This window comes from Anabas testudineus, chromosome 5 (assembly GCF_900324465.2).
Source record: "Anabas testudineus chromosome 5, fAnaTes1.2, whole genome shotgun sequence".
Lineage (NCBI taxonomy): Eukaryota > Metazoa > Chordata > Actinopteri > Anabantiformes > Anabantidae > Anabas > Anabas testudineus.
This window is the reverse complement of record NC_046614.1, coordinates 19,703,448-19,718,385: the sequence shown is the minus strand read 5'-3', so window position 1 is coordinate 19,718,385 and position 14,938 is coordinate 19,703,448. Positions and strand designations below refer to the sequence as shown.

General features: G+C 37.2%; 1 protein-coding gene across 1 annotated transcript; it reads left to right on the top strand.

Moving 5' to 3' along the window:
- The first annotated feature begins 4,920 nt into the window (after positions 1-4,920).
- Positions 4,921-14,938, top strand: LOC113153477 (immunoglobulin-like and fibronectin type III domain-containing protein 1). Its single transcript, XM_026347123.1, has 21 exons — positions 4,921-4,966; positions 5,816-5,938; positions 6,194-6,333; positions 6,874-6,973; positions 7,259-7,337; positions 7,409-7,601; positions 7,709-7,822; positions 7,963-8,131; positions 8,306-8,578; positions 8,724-8,998; positions 10,861-10,947; positions 11,416-11,557; positions 11,644-11,937; positions 12,104-12,406; positions 12,724-12,903; positions 12,996-13,124; positions 13,236-13,315; positions 13,491-13,683; positions 14,139-14,435; positions 14,522-14,845; positions 14,934-14,938. Exons 1-21 carry the CDS (start codon positions 4,921-4,923, stop codon positions 14,936-14,938), a joined length of 3,546 nt encoding a protein of 1,181 aa, XP_026202908.1.

Below are 14,938 nucleotides of genomic sequence, written 5' to 3'. Positions count from 1 at the left end.
ACTGGTCCTGAACTCTTGAAGATACCCAATCCATTCAAATGGATGGAATAAGAAGACTTGTGAATTTAAAACCTGCTGTTTGTTTGTTGTAGAAGAAAAAGTCTGAAAAAAAAATAACTATTGGTAACCTTTCACAAATGATTTACAGTCCTAATTACAAGTATCAGTGATTCAAACTGGATTCTATTGTACTTCAGCACAACAAAATATCAACTTATTGCCTGGAGGTGACCAGTCCTCTGAGATTCAATTGGCAACATGGCTCTGACTTGCGATGTAATAATTTGTGCAAAATAAATAAATGTAAGCATGTATCTGTCATTTGTTATTTTACAAACCGCCACACTGAAGGATCTGGAAAACAACTCCTGCCCACTGAGCTTATTACTAATGCCAGCAATAACATGTACAAAATGATAATGTACAAATGTTTGTCATGTTTACCAAGTAATGTTTTCCCATATCAACACTGGTATAACAGTATCATAACTTTTACACACAGAATGAATGCAGATGCAAACAAATTGCAAAATGAACATAAATCAAATTACCTGTCAATCAAACATGCAAAATGATGCTAATCTCTAACATAGTTTGGCAAGAGCTGATGAGGAATGAGGAAATTATTTAATCAACAACAAGGTCAGACCCTGCTACAGTGGCTATAAGCAAGAACACTTCAACATGTGGAACAGAACTCCTTACTGGGAGTTTATTGGACAGATATTTGGCCTTTAAAAGTCAACAGTATTTAGGACTTTATTTGTGCCAAATTCGAAGACATTCAGTCAAATAGAAATCACATTTGATGGATGAAGGTTAGGACAAACAACTCAAAACATGGTGCCTCCGGATGCAGCTGTCTCCAGCGTGGAGGCATTAATACATACATACTGTGCATGCCTTTGTTGCCATTTTGGACACCGTTTTTTTTTAATAACCAGATACAGATTGACTTATGCTTTAGTTTTTTTTGTTTAGGGTTTAGAAACCTAGTGTAGTTTGATGTGGATACAGTTATTTGTACTGTCTTATTTATGAGTGATATCATCTCTACTAGCATTACTGCCCTTTCTGCTGCTGTAACACTGCATATTTTCCCCACTGTGGGACAAAAAAAATGTATTTTATCTTTGTCCATGTGGCCTATGGGTGATGTAATGCAGGCATGTTTTCCATTGTTTTTGTTTCATGAAGGAATTCAGAGCATCTGACTTCAGTGACCTCTTGCAATAAATGCCTTTTAAAAATATCAAGGCTCTCAAACAGCTTCCTATGTCTGAGACCAGTCACAGTTCCTGTGCCATGCAACCACTTTTATTACCCTGCTTGAAATTCACAGACACGCAATTGTGGTTAAACTTGTAGCTGTTATTACTAAGAAAACTAACAAAACTAATCAAGAAACGGGTCTAAAATATAACACAAAACTCTGTACAAAGATACAGAGTAGATCAATAGTGAAATAATAATAAACAATTAGAAAGGTGAGATACAGCAGATAAAGTTTATGTGAAGCAACATTAGCAGTGAATTGACAGGTGCCTTTCAGTTCAGAAATTGAGCAGATCAGTCTCAGTTTATCTAAATTACTTGAATTTGTTGAAAGTGATGGAGAGAAGTCAGATGGCAGCAGGGCCTTGTTTGCCTGTTAATTAGCTCTGAATTCAGCCATGTCTCAACCTCCTCTGCTCCTCGTGGATTTTCAAGAATGAATTGTTCAAGAATTCCAAGATCATTAACAACATGTTTTGTAACAGTAGAAGATCGTATTTCCAAAGACGAGTCAGAGGCCACCTAATAATGTAGGAGATCATACTTCTCAAAGAATCCTGACTTCAGACTTTAAACCATATGTTTACAGTCACTTCTCAGGGCTGCTTAATGACACCCAATAAACACATTGTATTTAGATGGTGTCACGAGGCATCATTAGTGCATTTAAACATTATTATAACATTTTGATGTTGTCTTAATATCCTGTGTGTCAGCATGAGCATATGTAGCTGTCAACATTTGGCTATGACAGGGAAGCTGTTCTACTGTCAGCATTAGAACAACAGTGACTAAGAGTCTTAAGAGAAGCAAAAACATAGTTACTCCCAAAATAAAGTTTTATATAAGTAGTCTAGTCTGTGCATTGACTTCAGAATACAAGGCAGACAGACAGACAGAAAATGCATCCCTTTAAGACTGAGTGTGCTGAAGAATTTCTTGCATTCATCAATAAAAAGCTAAACCAGTGTGAGGCTCGAACCCAGCGTGGTGCTTGAAGGCGGCCTTGGCTTATAGCTCCACCCCCCTTGGTAAAGGTTCTGATTTATGCCTCAAAAAAGCAATCCCTTTTCTTGGCACTCGCCATGTTTGACAACAATGGTTCTTGTTGCAGAGTCACTGGCTCCCCTGTATGGATTTAATTGCTTGTAGACCAGGGAGGCAACACTCACATATCAGGCAGGGAAGCTGGGAGCATCGCAGGAGTTTTGAAGTAAGTTCCTCATTCATCTTTCATACAGCAGCAGGTGTTGAGATATGTTTACAGTCTGACTCACACCTACTCCAAAGATATTACTCAGTTTAGTTGATGGAGTAAGCTGTGGGAGCCATTTGTCTATAAATGGAGCTGTCTTGTTTAAGCAAGAGATCCAATGTGGACAGTGTATTTTTAATATACAGTTAATTTAATTTATTAATTATTATTTTATTTTATTAATTAATACAACAAAGATAGGCGGCTTCCCAATTTTAATTGTATTCAAATGTGCTTTTTCTTAGAATATCTCTTACATCAGTTGAGTCAAATTAACAGGTGATTTGTCTTGTGACCAGATCTAATGCACTCTTAATTTTTCTTTATGCAAATTAAGCAAATCTGCTACTGCACATGCTCAGCAACAATGTAAACTCTGCAGATAGCAACATGCCTTCTGAACATGTCCCTAATATGCTTGCTTTTTCTTTTTCTTTAATGCCAAATCAAGATCAACAAAATCATATCAAAGCACTTCACATATTACCGCCAAGATCTTCCAGGCCTTATCAGTATCCTGCCCCATGCTGTATTTCAGCACTGGTCACATACGCAGCCACCCAGATAGCAGGTACACCAAATACATTATATACCTATACTTTGGCATAAGGTGGTTAAACAGTGACTAAAACTGAGCAGGTCTCACCATATTACGACTCAGTCATTATGTCAACAGTGATTGACAAGCACCCTGAGATGTTCATGATGGGATGTTCACATTTTTATATAGCATACAACCCATCATATGTCAGTCAAGTTTTCTTATCTTCCAAGAGCCAGGCGATACGTTTGAATATCATGCACCTATATGCTACAGTAGGTATGTGCAAATGAAAAGTAGTCAAACACGTTTGAGTCTTTTTCATCAGCACTTTCACAGAAAAATATTTCATTGCTTTTAAAAGCAATTCTTTGCCTGACGTCACATAAACCCACACTGACATGTTTGCACCTTTACTGTGATTAAAATGTAAATACAACCTGGACATTATGAGATCTCAACTATTGCAGCTAAATTCTGTTTTCTCTCTACTATTTTTTTTATGTTTGTTTTCTATACTGATTTTTAGGTTTTAGCAATTCAACGTGATCATCCTTAGGTTAAATCACTCCACTGCAAGGAAACTGCTTGTTTCTATAGGCACACTGTAGTGTGTCCTAAGAGTTAGATTAGGTTAGATAGTTAGATAGAAGAAACAGCTTAAAAATACCAGGCCTAGGTCAAATGCTGCACTAAAGTCAATTTATCCACGCCTATTTGTTTGTTTCATATCGAACTGTATCATTTTCAGTATCATTAGAATCAGCATTGATGTTACAGGCATGATCAGATCTACTTCCAAAGGTCATACAATGCAACATTTACAATACATTTAGTCACTTGTAGCCAAGAGAAGATAGAAATCAAAGCACTGAGTGGGTTAGGTCTAACCCATGTAAAGCTAATCTATATACAAAATGTGTCCTTTTCTAAACAAAAAGCAGTGTAACTGCAAATCCAATTAAGCTCAAGCAAAACTGAATCCATAACAAATAATGTTCCATCAACCTATTTTCATGAAGTGGCGCTTGTCATTCTAAGTTTAGTAACCACGTTGGTCATGAAAGTTTGTTATATAGCTTTCCCTGCTGCGAAGGTACCAACAAATCATAAAAGATGTGATTACCATGTAATGATTTGAACATCAAGCCAGCATGCTACAACTTATAATGACAAGGGAAACTAATGGATAATGACAGTGTAAATATGGTAAGAAATTGCATCATGAAGTTTATATGAAATTCCACACTTGAGTTATAATTTTGACAGAATTTTATTTTTGGAGGATATGATGCCATGCAGCAAGCGGCTGCATGGCATGTAGCCCCAGATCATCACATCCTTTACTGTACACTCACAATCTGCACTTGAATCATGCCAAAAGGTAAGACTTCCAAGGGCCTGTTTGACAAAAAGTATTTTGACAGTCGAGAAAACTGTTCTTACAGGATTTACTCTTGTTTAACTAAAGTTAACTAATCCTTGTATTGCTCAAGGGAGTTCTGAATTTTGCACACAATATCTCAACATAAAATTTTCATACTGGAAATGTGCATTCAGCAGAGCACTGAAGCGCTTAAATAATCCAATAAAGAATCTGCCAAGGCCGAAGCACATCACACCTCCATACTGAACTGCCATCAATTTAGGGTCTCAGGCATGTATTCTGCCTTTTTCACTGATGCCACAGCTTCACTGCAAAATAACTCTTAAAAAATACTGGCACAATGAAAGAATAAAAAGGAACACATTCTCAGTAGAGCTGAATATGTAAGTATATATACAATTACTGTACTTATTTTGCAGTTGGGGGAATCTTGCTGAATCCATCCAGGAATTTATGGACAGTATGATCAGATTATCAAAAGGGACAGGTGGGACAGCCACTGGTCAAGGTAAGCATAAAGTGTTCTGTACGCTATATACTGCATAGTAAAGTATTTCAGGCGTAGATAGGTTATAGCAGGAATAATTTTTGATGTATACTTATGTTTTTCTTATTTGACTATGTAGCAGTACCTGATGTATTGCTGCAAACTGACAAGGCCAAAACAAGAAAAACAAAAAATGTCAAAGAATTAAATCTTTGCAGAAATTATTTTGCTTTAGCTGCCAAATCTCACACTGTAGCGATTCAGTGCTCCACATGCTACTTTGCCATTTTATTTTTTTGTTCATTGTTCAGTTAATTATGTATAATGCATAATCCATTGCTAATACCATGCTGATGTGCTGTACATGCTCTTTAACATGTGCTTTATCAGGTCCTGATGTAGAGAATTACAGTAGTTAAGAAGGTAGGATTAGAGGCCAACAGAGACGGCTGTTATCTGTCTTTTTTCTCTCTGCTGCACGAGGAACTGATATGCAATTCATTTATTAACACAAAGAATGACTGCACATATCTTGTGTGTGGATATGTAGGTGCAATATTACATATCTGTTCCCAGGTTTCATTTCACTGATTCCTAATGAAAAGGGTTTAAAGAAACCTTACTGAAAAGAAATGAGCCATGTACTTTTTGATGTGTCACCAAATGATGATAAACGGATTAACAATAGACACTCCACTGTGTCACAGAAGAAGTAGAATGTGTTTCGACATTTCAAATGATGGTCTCATTACAAAACTACCAATTTTGAAGTCTGGGTCTTATCACTATCATATTTTTCATTTATTTATTTATTATATTTTTAAATGTCAAATGTGTTGTCACTGACATTTCATTTTCCAATGCTGTCAGTGGGGATCAAGAAAAAATCTAAGGTCCCTGGGGTGATGATTACACAGTTTGTCGAGACACTGCCAGAGGGAACGAGCCATCCAGACTTCACCCGCAAGCCGATTGCCCTGACCATCCAAGAGGGTAGGACTGATAGCATAACAAACATTTTAAATATTTATGTCACCAAATATTCCATGATTGTGCATAATAGATTAGATCCTTGATTTATTTTTTGCGAGACCAGAGTCCTGCCACAGACCACACAAGCTTCTGTGTCAGTGTGATAAAATGAAACACTAACCAATACAACTATGGTCTTATTATGTTGTTACCATTTAGCATACAGTACGACAAGCTCAGCCGATTACATTAAAACCCTCCTTTTTTCTGTTACAGGCAAATTTGCTTTTTTTAAAGCCATTGTCACTGGAGACCCAAAGCCGACTGTGACATGGAGCAGAAATAATGGAGATGTGTCTGATACATCAAGATACCAGGCCAGATATGATCCCAATTCCAATGAGCATACATTTGAGGCAAGTGATACAGGATATTGAATTGCTGTGAGTAGTACATGGCAACATGCATATAAAGAAGCTATACAAAAATCACCAAGAAAAAGATGAATAGAAATAGAGGGAGAGAGAAAGAAAGAAGATGCAGCTATTAAGTAGCTCTTTATTAAGTAATTTAGCCTTCTGATCCATCAACCTGCCAATTAATTTTCCTAAAATAAACTTATCCTGGGAGCAGCACACATAACAAAATAGACTAAATTCCCACAGCCTACTGTAGTTACATATTGAAAGTGTAAAGAAAAGGAATGCAATACCACATTAGGGCATGCATATTAATTAATAACTGAATAATTCCTCATTGAAAAATACACCTCCTTCCATGTGGTAATAGAATAAATTCAAACCAAACACACCAATCTAAACAGTAACTATGATGTCCACTGTATATATACTGTAGTGTAATGTACTGCAACCACTGCTATAGCATAAAACTAGCTGACAAGCCTAACTGTGTCACCCATTGGGTCCATTTTATTTAGCATGTCTTATACATTACAGATGCCAGATGTTATGCCAGATCAAGCGGACACCTATAAATGCCTTGTCACAAATGAATATGGACAAGCTATGGTCACAGTTGTTCTGAATGTGATTGAAGGTAAGCACGAAAGTTTGCTTGCACTTATTGGACACTTCATTAGGTTTAACCTGTTGAATCAAATACATCCCATACAGCAGCTCTGCCATCAATTCTACTTTTATAAGGTTATAATTTCTCACATTATAATCTGACAAAACATTCATACTGAATATTCTCAAATGATTCAAATCAACTTCTGCACTTCTTCCACAATTTACTACTACTTAGCAATTCCTCCATGTAATGCTGTTTGCATTAATTGCATTACATGAATAATGTAACTACCTTCTTCTCTGCTTTTAGTTGGGTTCAAAAAAGCAAGAGCCCAGCAACAGGCAGAAGCCACTGATGAGAAATGTACACCCATATTAAAAAGGAGAAGGTAGGTTTTAAATCACCATGTGTCCATTTACAAAATTGTTTAACTAATTGCAACAATTTAAAAATTTCCAGTAAGGTTTGTCCCAAATCTGAGCAACATCAGAAAAGAGAGGGGGAGATGGATCCTACATTTTGGGAGCTCTTACTTAGTGCTGACAAGAAAGACTATGAGAAAATCTGTGCAGAGTTTGGGGTGACTGATTTTCGTTGGATGCTCAAGGAACTAAATGAAATGAAGAAAAAAAAGGAGGAAGAACTAAGTGAGGTTTGTGATATTTGCATATTGGCTTAATATAAGTAAAAGTACAGAACATATTTCTATAATGTATTGTAGGAAACAATGTCCTTCAGCTGTTTCTGTTTTTGTCCCAGTTTGTCAGAAGCCTTTCTAACCTGAGACCTATTCAGGTTAATGCTGATGGTACTGCATCCTTTGAGATTGACATGGACCTATTTGACCAAAGCAGCTCAATCTTCCTTTACAAGGTTAGTGTCTAAACCAGTGGTAGACCAGCCTGGACCCCACAGAGTGGCATTTCCTGCTTTTATCTCATATCTATGGTTTTTAAAAACAATTCCAACTATCCCAGAAGAAAGGAAATTTCACTGTATGGTTTCCCCAACAGGATGGAGAAATGATTCCATATACCAAGGAGCTGGGAGATAAAATGAAGCACAGCCTTAGAAAAGTAGGAAAAAAGTATATTTTCAGTATAAGGGACCTAATGCCAGAAGATGCCGGACTGTATCAGTTGGATGTAGAGGATGTGAATGTGTTTTCCACAAATTTTAAAAGTAAGTTTTACATTCACAGCATATTAGCAGTTCAAAGCATACAATGTTCTTGATGCACACCATGAAATAACCATATAAATAAAATAGCCAATAAATTAAAGTGTTTCTAATACTGTAATTATCATAAAGGCAGATGTGATTTTAATTTACAACAAACTGCTCATTACTTTTCAGTCCTTACTGTGGATTTCCTGGTAAAAATTCAGGAAGTGAAAGCAAAGGAGCGAGAAGATGCTGTGTTTGAGTGCGTCTTGTCTAATCCTTTCTCCAAGATATTGTGGTTTGGCAAGAACATTCAACTGGAACAAGGAGATAAATATGATATTGAGGTTTCAGAGGACAAGCTCATTCACAGACTGGTGGTCAAAGACTGCATGATTGTGGACAAAGGAATTTACTCTGCCTGCGCAGGAATACAATTCTGCAATGCATGGCTTATTGTGGAAGGTAAGAGAGGATACTACACCAAAACTGATGGAATAATGAGAAAGAACAAAATTGCTGACTAAACTACCAATTACTGATTTTCATGTCTTAATTTGAGATTACAGGGTGCACACTCACTGCAAATCTCTATTTTTTAACAATTCAGCTGATAAAGATGTGCAAAAGGGCAAAAAAACAGCAAGGAAAACAACAAGAGCAGGAGGATCGGGAATGGACCTGCAGAGGGTTGCCCAAGAGCAACAAGCTAAATTAGAAAAAGAGAGAAAGGAAAGGAAAGAACAGATTAAAGCTGCTAAAGAGGGTGCAGCAGCAGCACCTCCAGCTGAAACCCCTCAGGCTCCTGCATCCAATAAAGCTCCAGAGAGGACTAAACCTGCGGCACCAAAAGACCCTCAACCAAGTAAGAATGACAAACACAAAGTTTAGAGAAAAGACTGGTAAATTAGCAAACAAGGAAACCATACTGGCAAGACATATCACAAATGTGCTAAATCTTTGTCAACGCAGAGCATTTATGTATTTTTTTATTTAAATGTGATTAGCTATTAGTTGAAGTATCTGTAATTTAGTTATTTTTTTAGACAAAAAACCTGCTGGATGAAGAAATAAAAAAGGATTTCTTCAGTTTCTTAGCTTAAAAAAATTATAATTTAAATCAATTAAACATTAAATTGTGAATAAGATTCAATATTATCATCAAAAAGGTAGTAGAACTGTAAAAGCTTGAGTGGACTCATTTCAGAAATCAAATGCCATCCCTACAACGATGCTGTACCAACCTACCACAGTTAACCAAAGAACAAAAGCAATTAACCAATCAACAGAAATAAACGAATTACCACAAACACCACTAAATAACTACTGTGTTTGGCAAAGCAACAGTGTAAAATTGTTTGTTCTGCCGGTAAAAAAATAAGAAAAAATGTTTTGATGTGACGTTAAAAGGTTAATGTAACTTATTCCTGTTTCTTAAAAACCACTGAATGAATCTGAAAACCTTCCAACAAAGAGGCCATTGAATAAAATGCCTCATTCAAACTATCTCCAGCGAGCCCTCTCGAGCTTTACCACAAAGTGTGGATGACATTGAACATTTCTAAAACCAGAACTCCGGTTTTCAGAGACTATCATCCTAATAAATGAGAGATCACTCAATCAATGCAGATGAGAAACACGTGTCATCCACCGGGGACAAAAATTAAATACCAGGTTTCAGGAGGAAAACAAAAATAATAATTCTAAAGCTAATAATTACAGTTCTAATAACCTTTGTTGTTACATGTAATATTACTAGAATAATATGCTGATATGGTTATTTTTAACTAATCATTTGTAGGAGCCACAAAAAAACCAGCAGCAACAGCTTTGGATTCAAACGCTGTGGAAGATTTGAGCACTGGTAAGATCCTTCACACTGAAAGAAGTTGGAATAAATAGTAATTGTTATTGCTATCATCATGTTAGTATTTTTGTGAATGGTCCTTCCAGACACATGAAAACATTTTTAAAATACTTTATTCAAAAACTATTAAATGTATGAGGACATCTCCCTTTCCTGATCTACTGAGCATTTGGCATTACTGAGCTGTGTAAACACATACGTTCTTTGACTAATGTTGTAAGAACAAAGATTTTCTTTTAATACTGAGGATTTGTAACCACTGGTCATAGTATGGGTAAATAATGAGAGACTTAAATGAAAAGACTCAGATTTACCATCTGATTATCATTACATGAAAGCTTTTAAAATGGAAATATATTGTGCAACTCAATAGTTTCCTATAAACACAAAACAAAAACAATGTGAAAACTATAACAGATAGAAGAAATGTGGAATTAGAAGTGTTGTAAATTCACTAGATTTCTGTTTAGAATAACTTGTCCTGTTCTGGATGTTTGCTGCTTAACTGTGCTCACTTTTAATGCCATTAACTCACTTAGTTTTGCAACTGTTTATCATAAATCTTCGAACCATGAATAACCCTTATTGGAATATGCACTAAAAAAACATGATTATGTAACTATACTCTTAAATCATTTCTTCACAGCGTTAGAATTCACCAACTCTTTAAAACATACCCTACCATTAACGTTGTTTATTATGTAAAGCACAACTATACTGCTATTGATGAACCACTTAACCACTTTATCTTAAGCATTTTAATAAGTAGGAATGGAATAAATGTGTGTTGCTAATAAACTACATTTATAAATTTTGCATGTAGCCCTGCATTAGATGAATATGCAAAGTGCAGAGTAAATTTGTTTTATCTTGTCCAGAGCCTGGAATTACCTGTGGACTGCCAGCTGAATTAACTGTGAAGAGGAATATGGATTGTGATGGTACTTGGTTCAAAGACGGGAAGCAGGTGAAGCCCATAAATAAAACACACTAAAATGTATCTCACTTTTATTAAGAGTTATTTAAGACATGCTCACATTATATGCTGGAGTCTGTCCAGTCTAATAGAGGCTTAAATGCCACCTTCAAGTTTCGTCCTAAGTTCAAATCATTTCATCTCAGAATGGCCGGCTCAGAATTCATGTGGTGGTGTCTTCGTTTTAACACCTCACGTTTGCATGCTGTTATCACTCAGTGTCTACATCTCACAATCTGGTAAAAATAGAACAGAGCAACAAAGAAAGAGATGAGAAAGTGTCGTAGTTGGATTTTCATTTATAAGTTTCTGTTTGAGCCAAGCTAGAAGGAACGTGTCATTAATAACTAGCGTTACACTGTTGTATAAGAGAAATGGTCATGAAAAGTAGTTTCTCATCCTTTTTTAATTTAGTAAAGTAATATAAAGATATTCTTCTCTCCTCTTTTGACTTCCAAGTTGAACTCAGATGCTGCAGTCACCGTAACCAAAAATGGAACTTCTCAAAATTGGACAATTCAAAGCTGCAGAGATGACGACTTAGGGCTTTATGGTCTTATATCAGAAGCACACAGTACGCAAGGGACGATCAGGGTTGGAGGTATCACAGACTTCCCCTTACTGCACACCATGTATGAGATCACACATCCGTTCTTGTCCTAAACTGAATTACACTGTGTTTTATAGACAAACCTGAATTTGATCCAGACGACCTTCACAAGTTCTCTAAACCTGTGATAGTGAGGGTGGGCCACAACGCTGCTTTCAAGATGCCCTTTACTCCTCAGGAATCCTTGGTGGTCACCTGGTTTAGGGATGGCACTGAGATCAAAGAAGGAGGTGGCGTTAAGATCATAAGGGAGCCTAATCACAGTCGGCTGCTGCTTAGAGACTGTCTACGGACAGACACCGGGAAAATAAAGATCCAACTCAAAAACCTGTTCGGGGCTCTGGAAGCAACATCTCAGCTTATTGTGCTTGGTACGAAAGGAGGAATCTAATGTAACATAAAAAGCTTGAAATACATAAAGATGAGAATGTATTTATTCCTCGATCAACACTGATGTTCATCAACAAACATATACTGAACGAAACACAGCAATTATGTACCTCTGCTTAAAAAGTAACATAATCTTATTCCTAACAGATCGTCCTGGTCCACCAGAGGGTCCAGTGCAGACTGTTGAAACCACTTCATCTATAATTGAGATCAAATGGAAACCTCCCCAAGACGATGGTGGCTCAGCTGTCACCAGCTATATCGTAGAACGGCAGCAAACAGGACAGAGTCTGTGGACAAAACTTGGGGATGTCTCCGCTGACAGGACCTCATTCAGAGACAGAAATGTGACTCATGGAAAGAAATACAACTACCGCGTCTATGCAGTGAACCCTGAGGGCCTCAGTGACGCCCTGGAGACGGCTGATAGTATTATGGCTGGCATAATGAGTGAGTATAGAAAAGAGAAGTCTCATTTAACATTCCCCAGCAAATCCCATGTTAACCTCCCACAGGTTGCAATAAATGAAAATGCCTTTGCATAAGGTTTTGTGGGAGCTTCAAATCATTCATCACAAACACTATTTGGTTACTGTAGAAAGCCCACCTTTGTCATCGCTATAATAGTTACTCTGTCTCCAAGAGGAGTTCTTCAATATCCTGAGGTAATAACCTGCAGATGTATTAATCTGTTCCATGTCATTGATTACATCTTAATCGTTAATAATGAACCTACTTTACTAATTACATTCATTGTAATTCCTTAGTATTCTCCAGTCCACCTCGTGCCCCCACAGTGGTTAGTGCATCTAAGAACTGCATCAACTTGGCCTGGTCCCCCCCTGAGGATGGCAGTGGATTGCCAATCTTTGGTTATCAAGTAGAAAAACGAAAAAAAGACACAAATCAATGGATTGCCCTGAATGGACTTAATGAACCTATCAAAGGTTTGTCAAAACAAAGGGTATTATTTCAATAAAGGTCTTACCCAGTGGACAAATAAGTAGAATCCAACTTTTTTTTTTCATTCATCTTTCAGATGTGAAATATGCAGTTAGAGATATCACAGAGGGAGCAGAGTACGAGTTCAGGGTTTCTGCAATAAATGCGTCAGGATCAGGAGATCCAAGCCCTCCATCTGAACTAGTGTGTGCAAAGAATCCCAACAGTAAGATGAAACTTCCTTGTCTGTGTAGTGTATATTAATGATGTAACTTTACTATTCGGAGCATTGTTTGTTTCCTGTCTGCATTTAGTGTTTTGTCTGCTTTCCATCCAGTGAGACCATATTTTAAAGACCCAGAGGACTTCATTGTTGTCAGAGCCGGAAATTCTGTTCGTGTCAAAATTTGCTATGAGGTATGAGTAAGACTAAAAACTAAAATGTGCTTCTTCATTGGTGTAAATCGTAAATCTATCATTTCTATATTTTAGATTTTACTCATCAATTCCAACAATGTCATATTTTTGACACACAATGCAACATAGCTATATATGTCTTATATGTCCTTATCTGATATTGACCTATTTCCAGGCTGAACCTCCACCTCAGATCACTTGGCTGAAAGACGGTGAACCAGTATCTGCGTGGATTAATATCATTAATACAGAGAGATTGTCTCAGCTTGTTATTCCCTCATCAAAACGCTCAGATTCAGCCATCTACACTATCAAAGCCAAAAACTCTATGGGTGAGGCTTCATTTGACGTGGAGGTCAGAGTCACAGGTAAGCACATGTAATACAGTGTTACAGTTACAGGTCTTTAAATGAGGAATTCCTTAGTTAAGAATGACGAACTAATTTGCCTGCAATAGGTTCCTATGGATGGGGAACAGGGGTGTATCAACACACAACATTAGCTTGGTAATATTTAGCCAATTAAATCTAAATAACACACTTATTTCTTGGCAACCCCTTGTTAAACCCAATTAACATTGAACACTTATAGCTGGAATAAGAAACGTTATCTTTCTGATCCGATATGTCCGATGCAGTAATAGCATATGATTATAATACAATAGCCATAAAATGCAAATGTAATAGCAAAATCCATAGAGGAGTACGATTTTATAATACTTCACAGCAACCACATTCTGAAGAAATGAATGGAAACTGTTCCAAATGGCTACATTTTCTTCCTCACTCAATAACATATTTGCATCTTACTATATTTCTGCTAGATGAGCCAAAGGCTCCAGGGCCAGTGGAGCTGGAGCAAACAGTGCATGGTAAAGTTGTGATATCGTGGGCTCCATCTCCTGATGAAGAGCTTGATGACCACCTGTGCTATGTGGTGTCTCAATGCAACTCCAACACCAGGGTGTGGAAGACTATAGCCGACCGCCTCTTTACCAACACATACACAGCCTACAACATCGTTCCTGGGATAGAGTACCATTTCCGGATCTACGCCAAGAATGATGTGGGCCTCTCAGACCCATCTCAGTCACCTACATGGGGTACCAACAGCAACAGAGGTGGGTAAATATACAGGTGCACTTTATATATTTCAGTTTATATGCCTGAAATCTTGGCTTTAAAACATTTATTTTTTCCAATTTAGTTCAAATGTCAAATGGGGTTCATGCAACAGCACTCTGCTTTGAGAGGCCTCCATCCATTTTGGTCCCTCTGAAAGTACACACACCACCTAAAGGTTACCAACTGTTCATGACATGCGCTGTCAGAGGATGCCCTACACCCACTGTATCCTGGTACCTGAATGACATCTGCATCAACTCCGACAACACCTACTACATCACAAACTCATTTGGTGTGTGCTCCCTGGTTATTCTTAGAGTCCAACCACAACATAGTGGTGAATATAAGGTGGTTGCAGTCAACTCTTTTGGCAAGGCGGAGTGTTCCACTAAAATTGTTGTTAAAGGTAGAGTTTAACTTCGAAGCTATTTATTCAGCTACCTGACATAATTTATTATTTTGGTGATTATGTTTCTTTTTGCTTTTCTCCACAGATTAA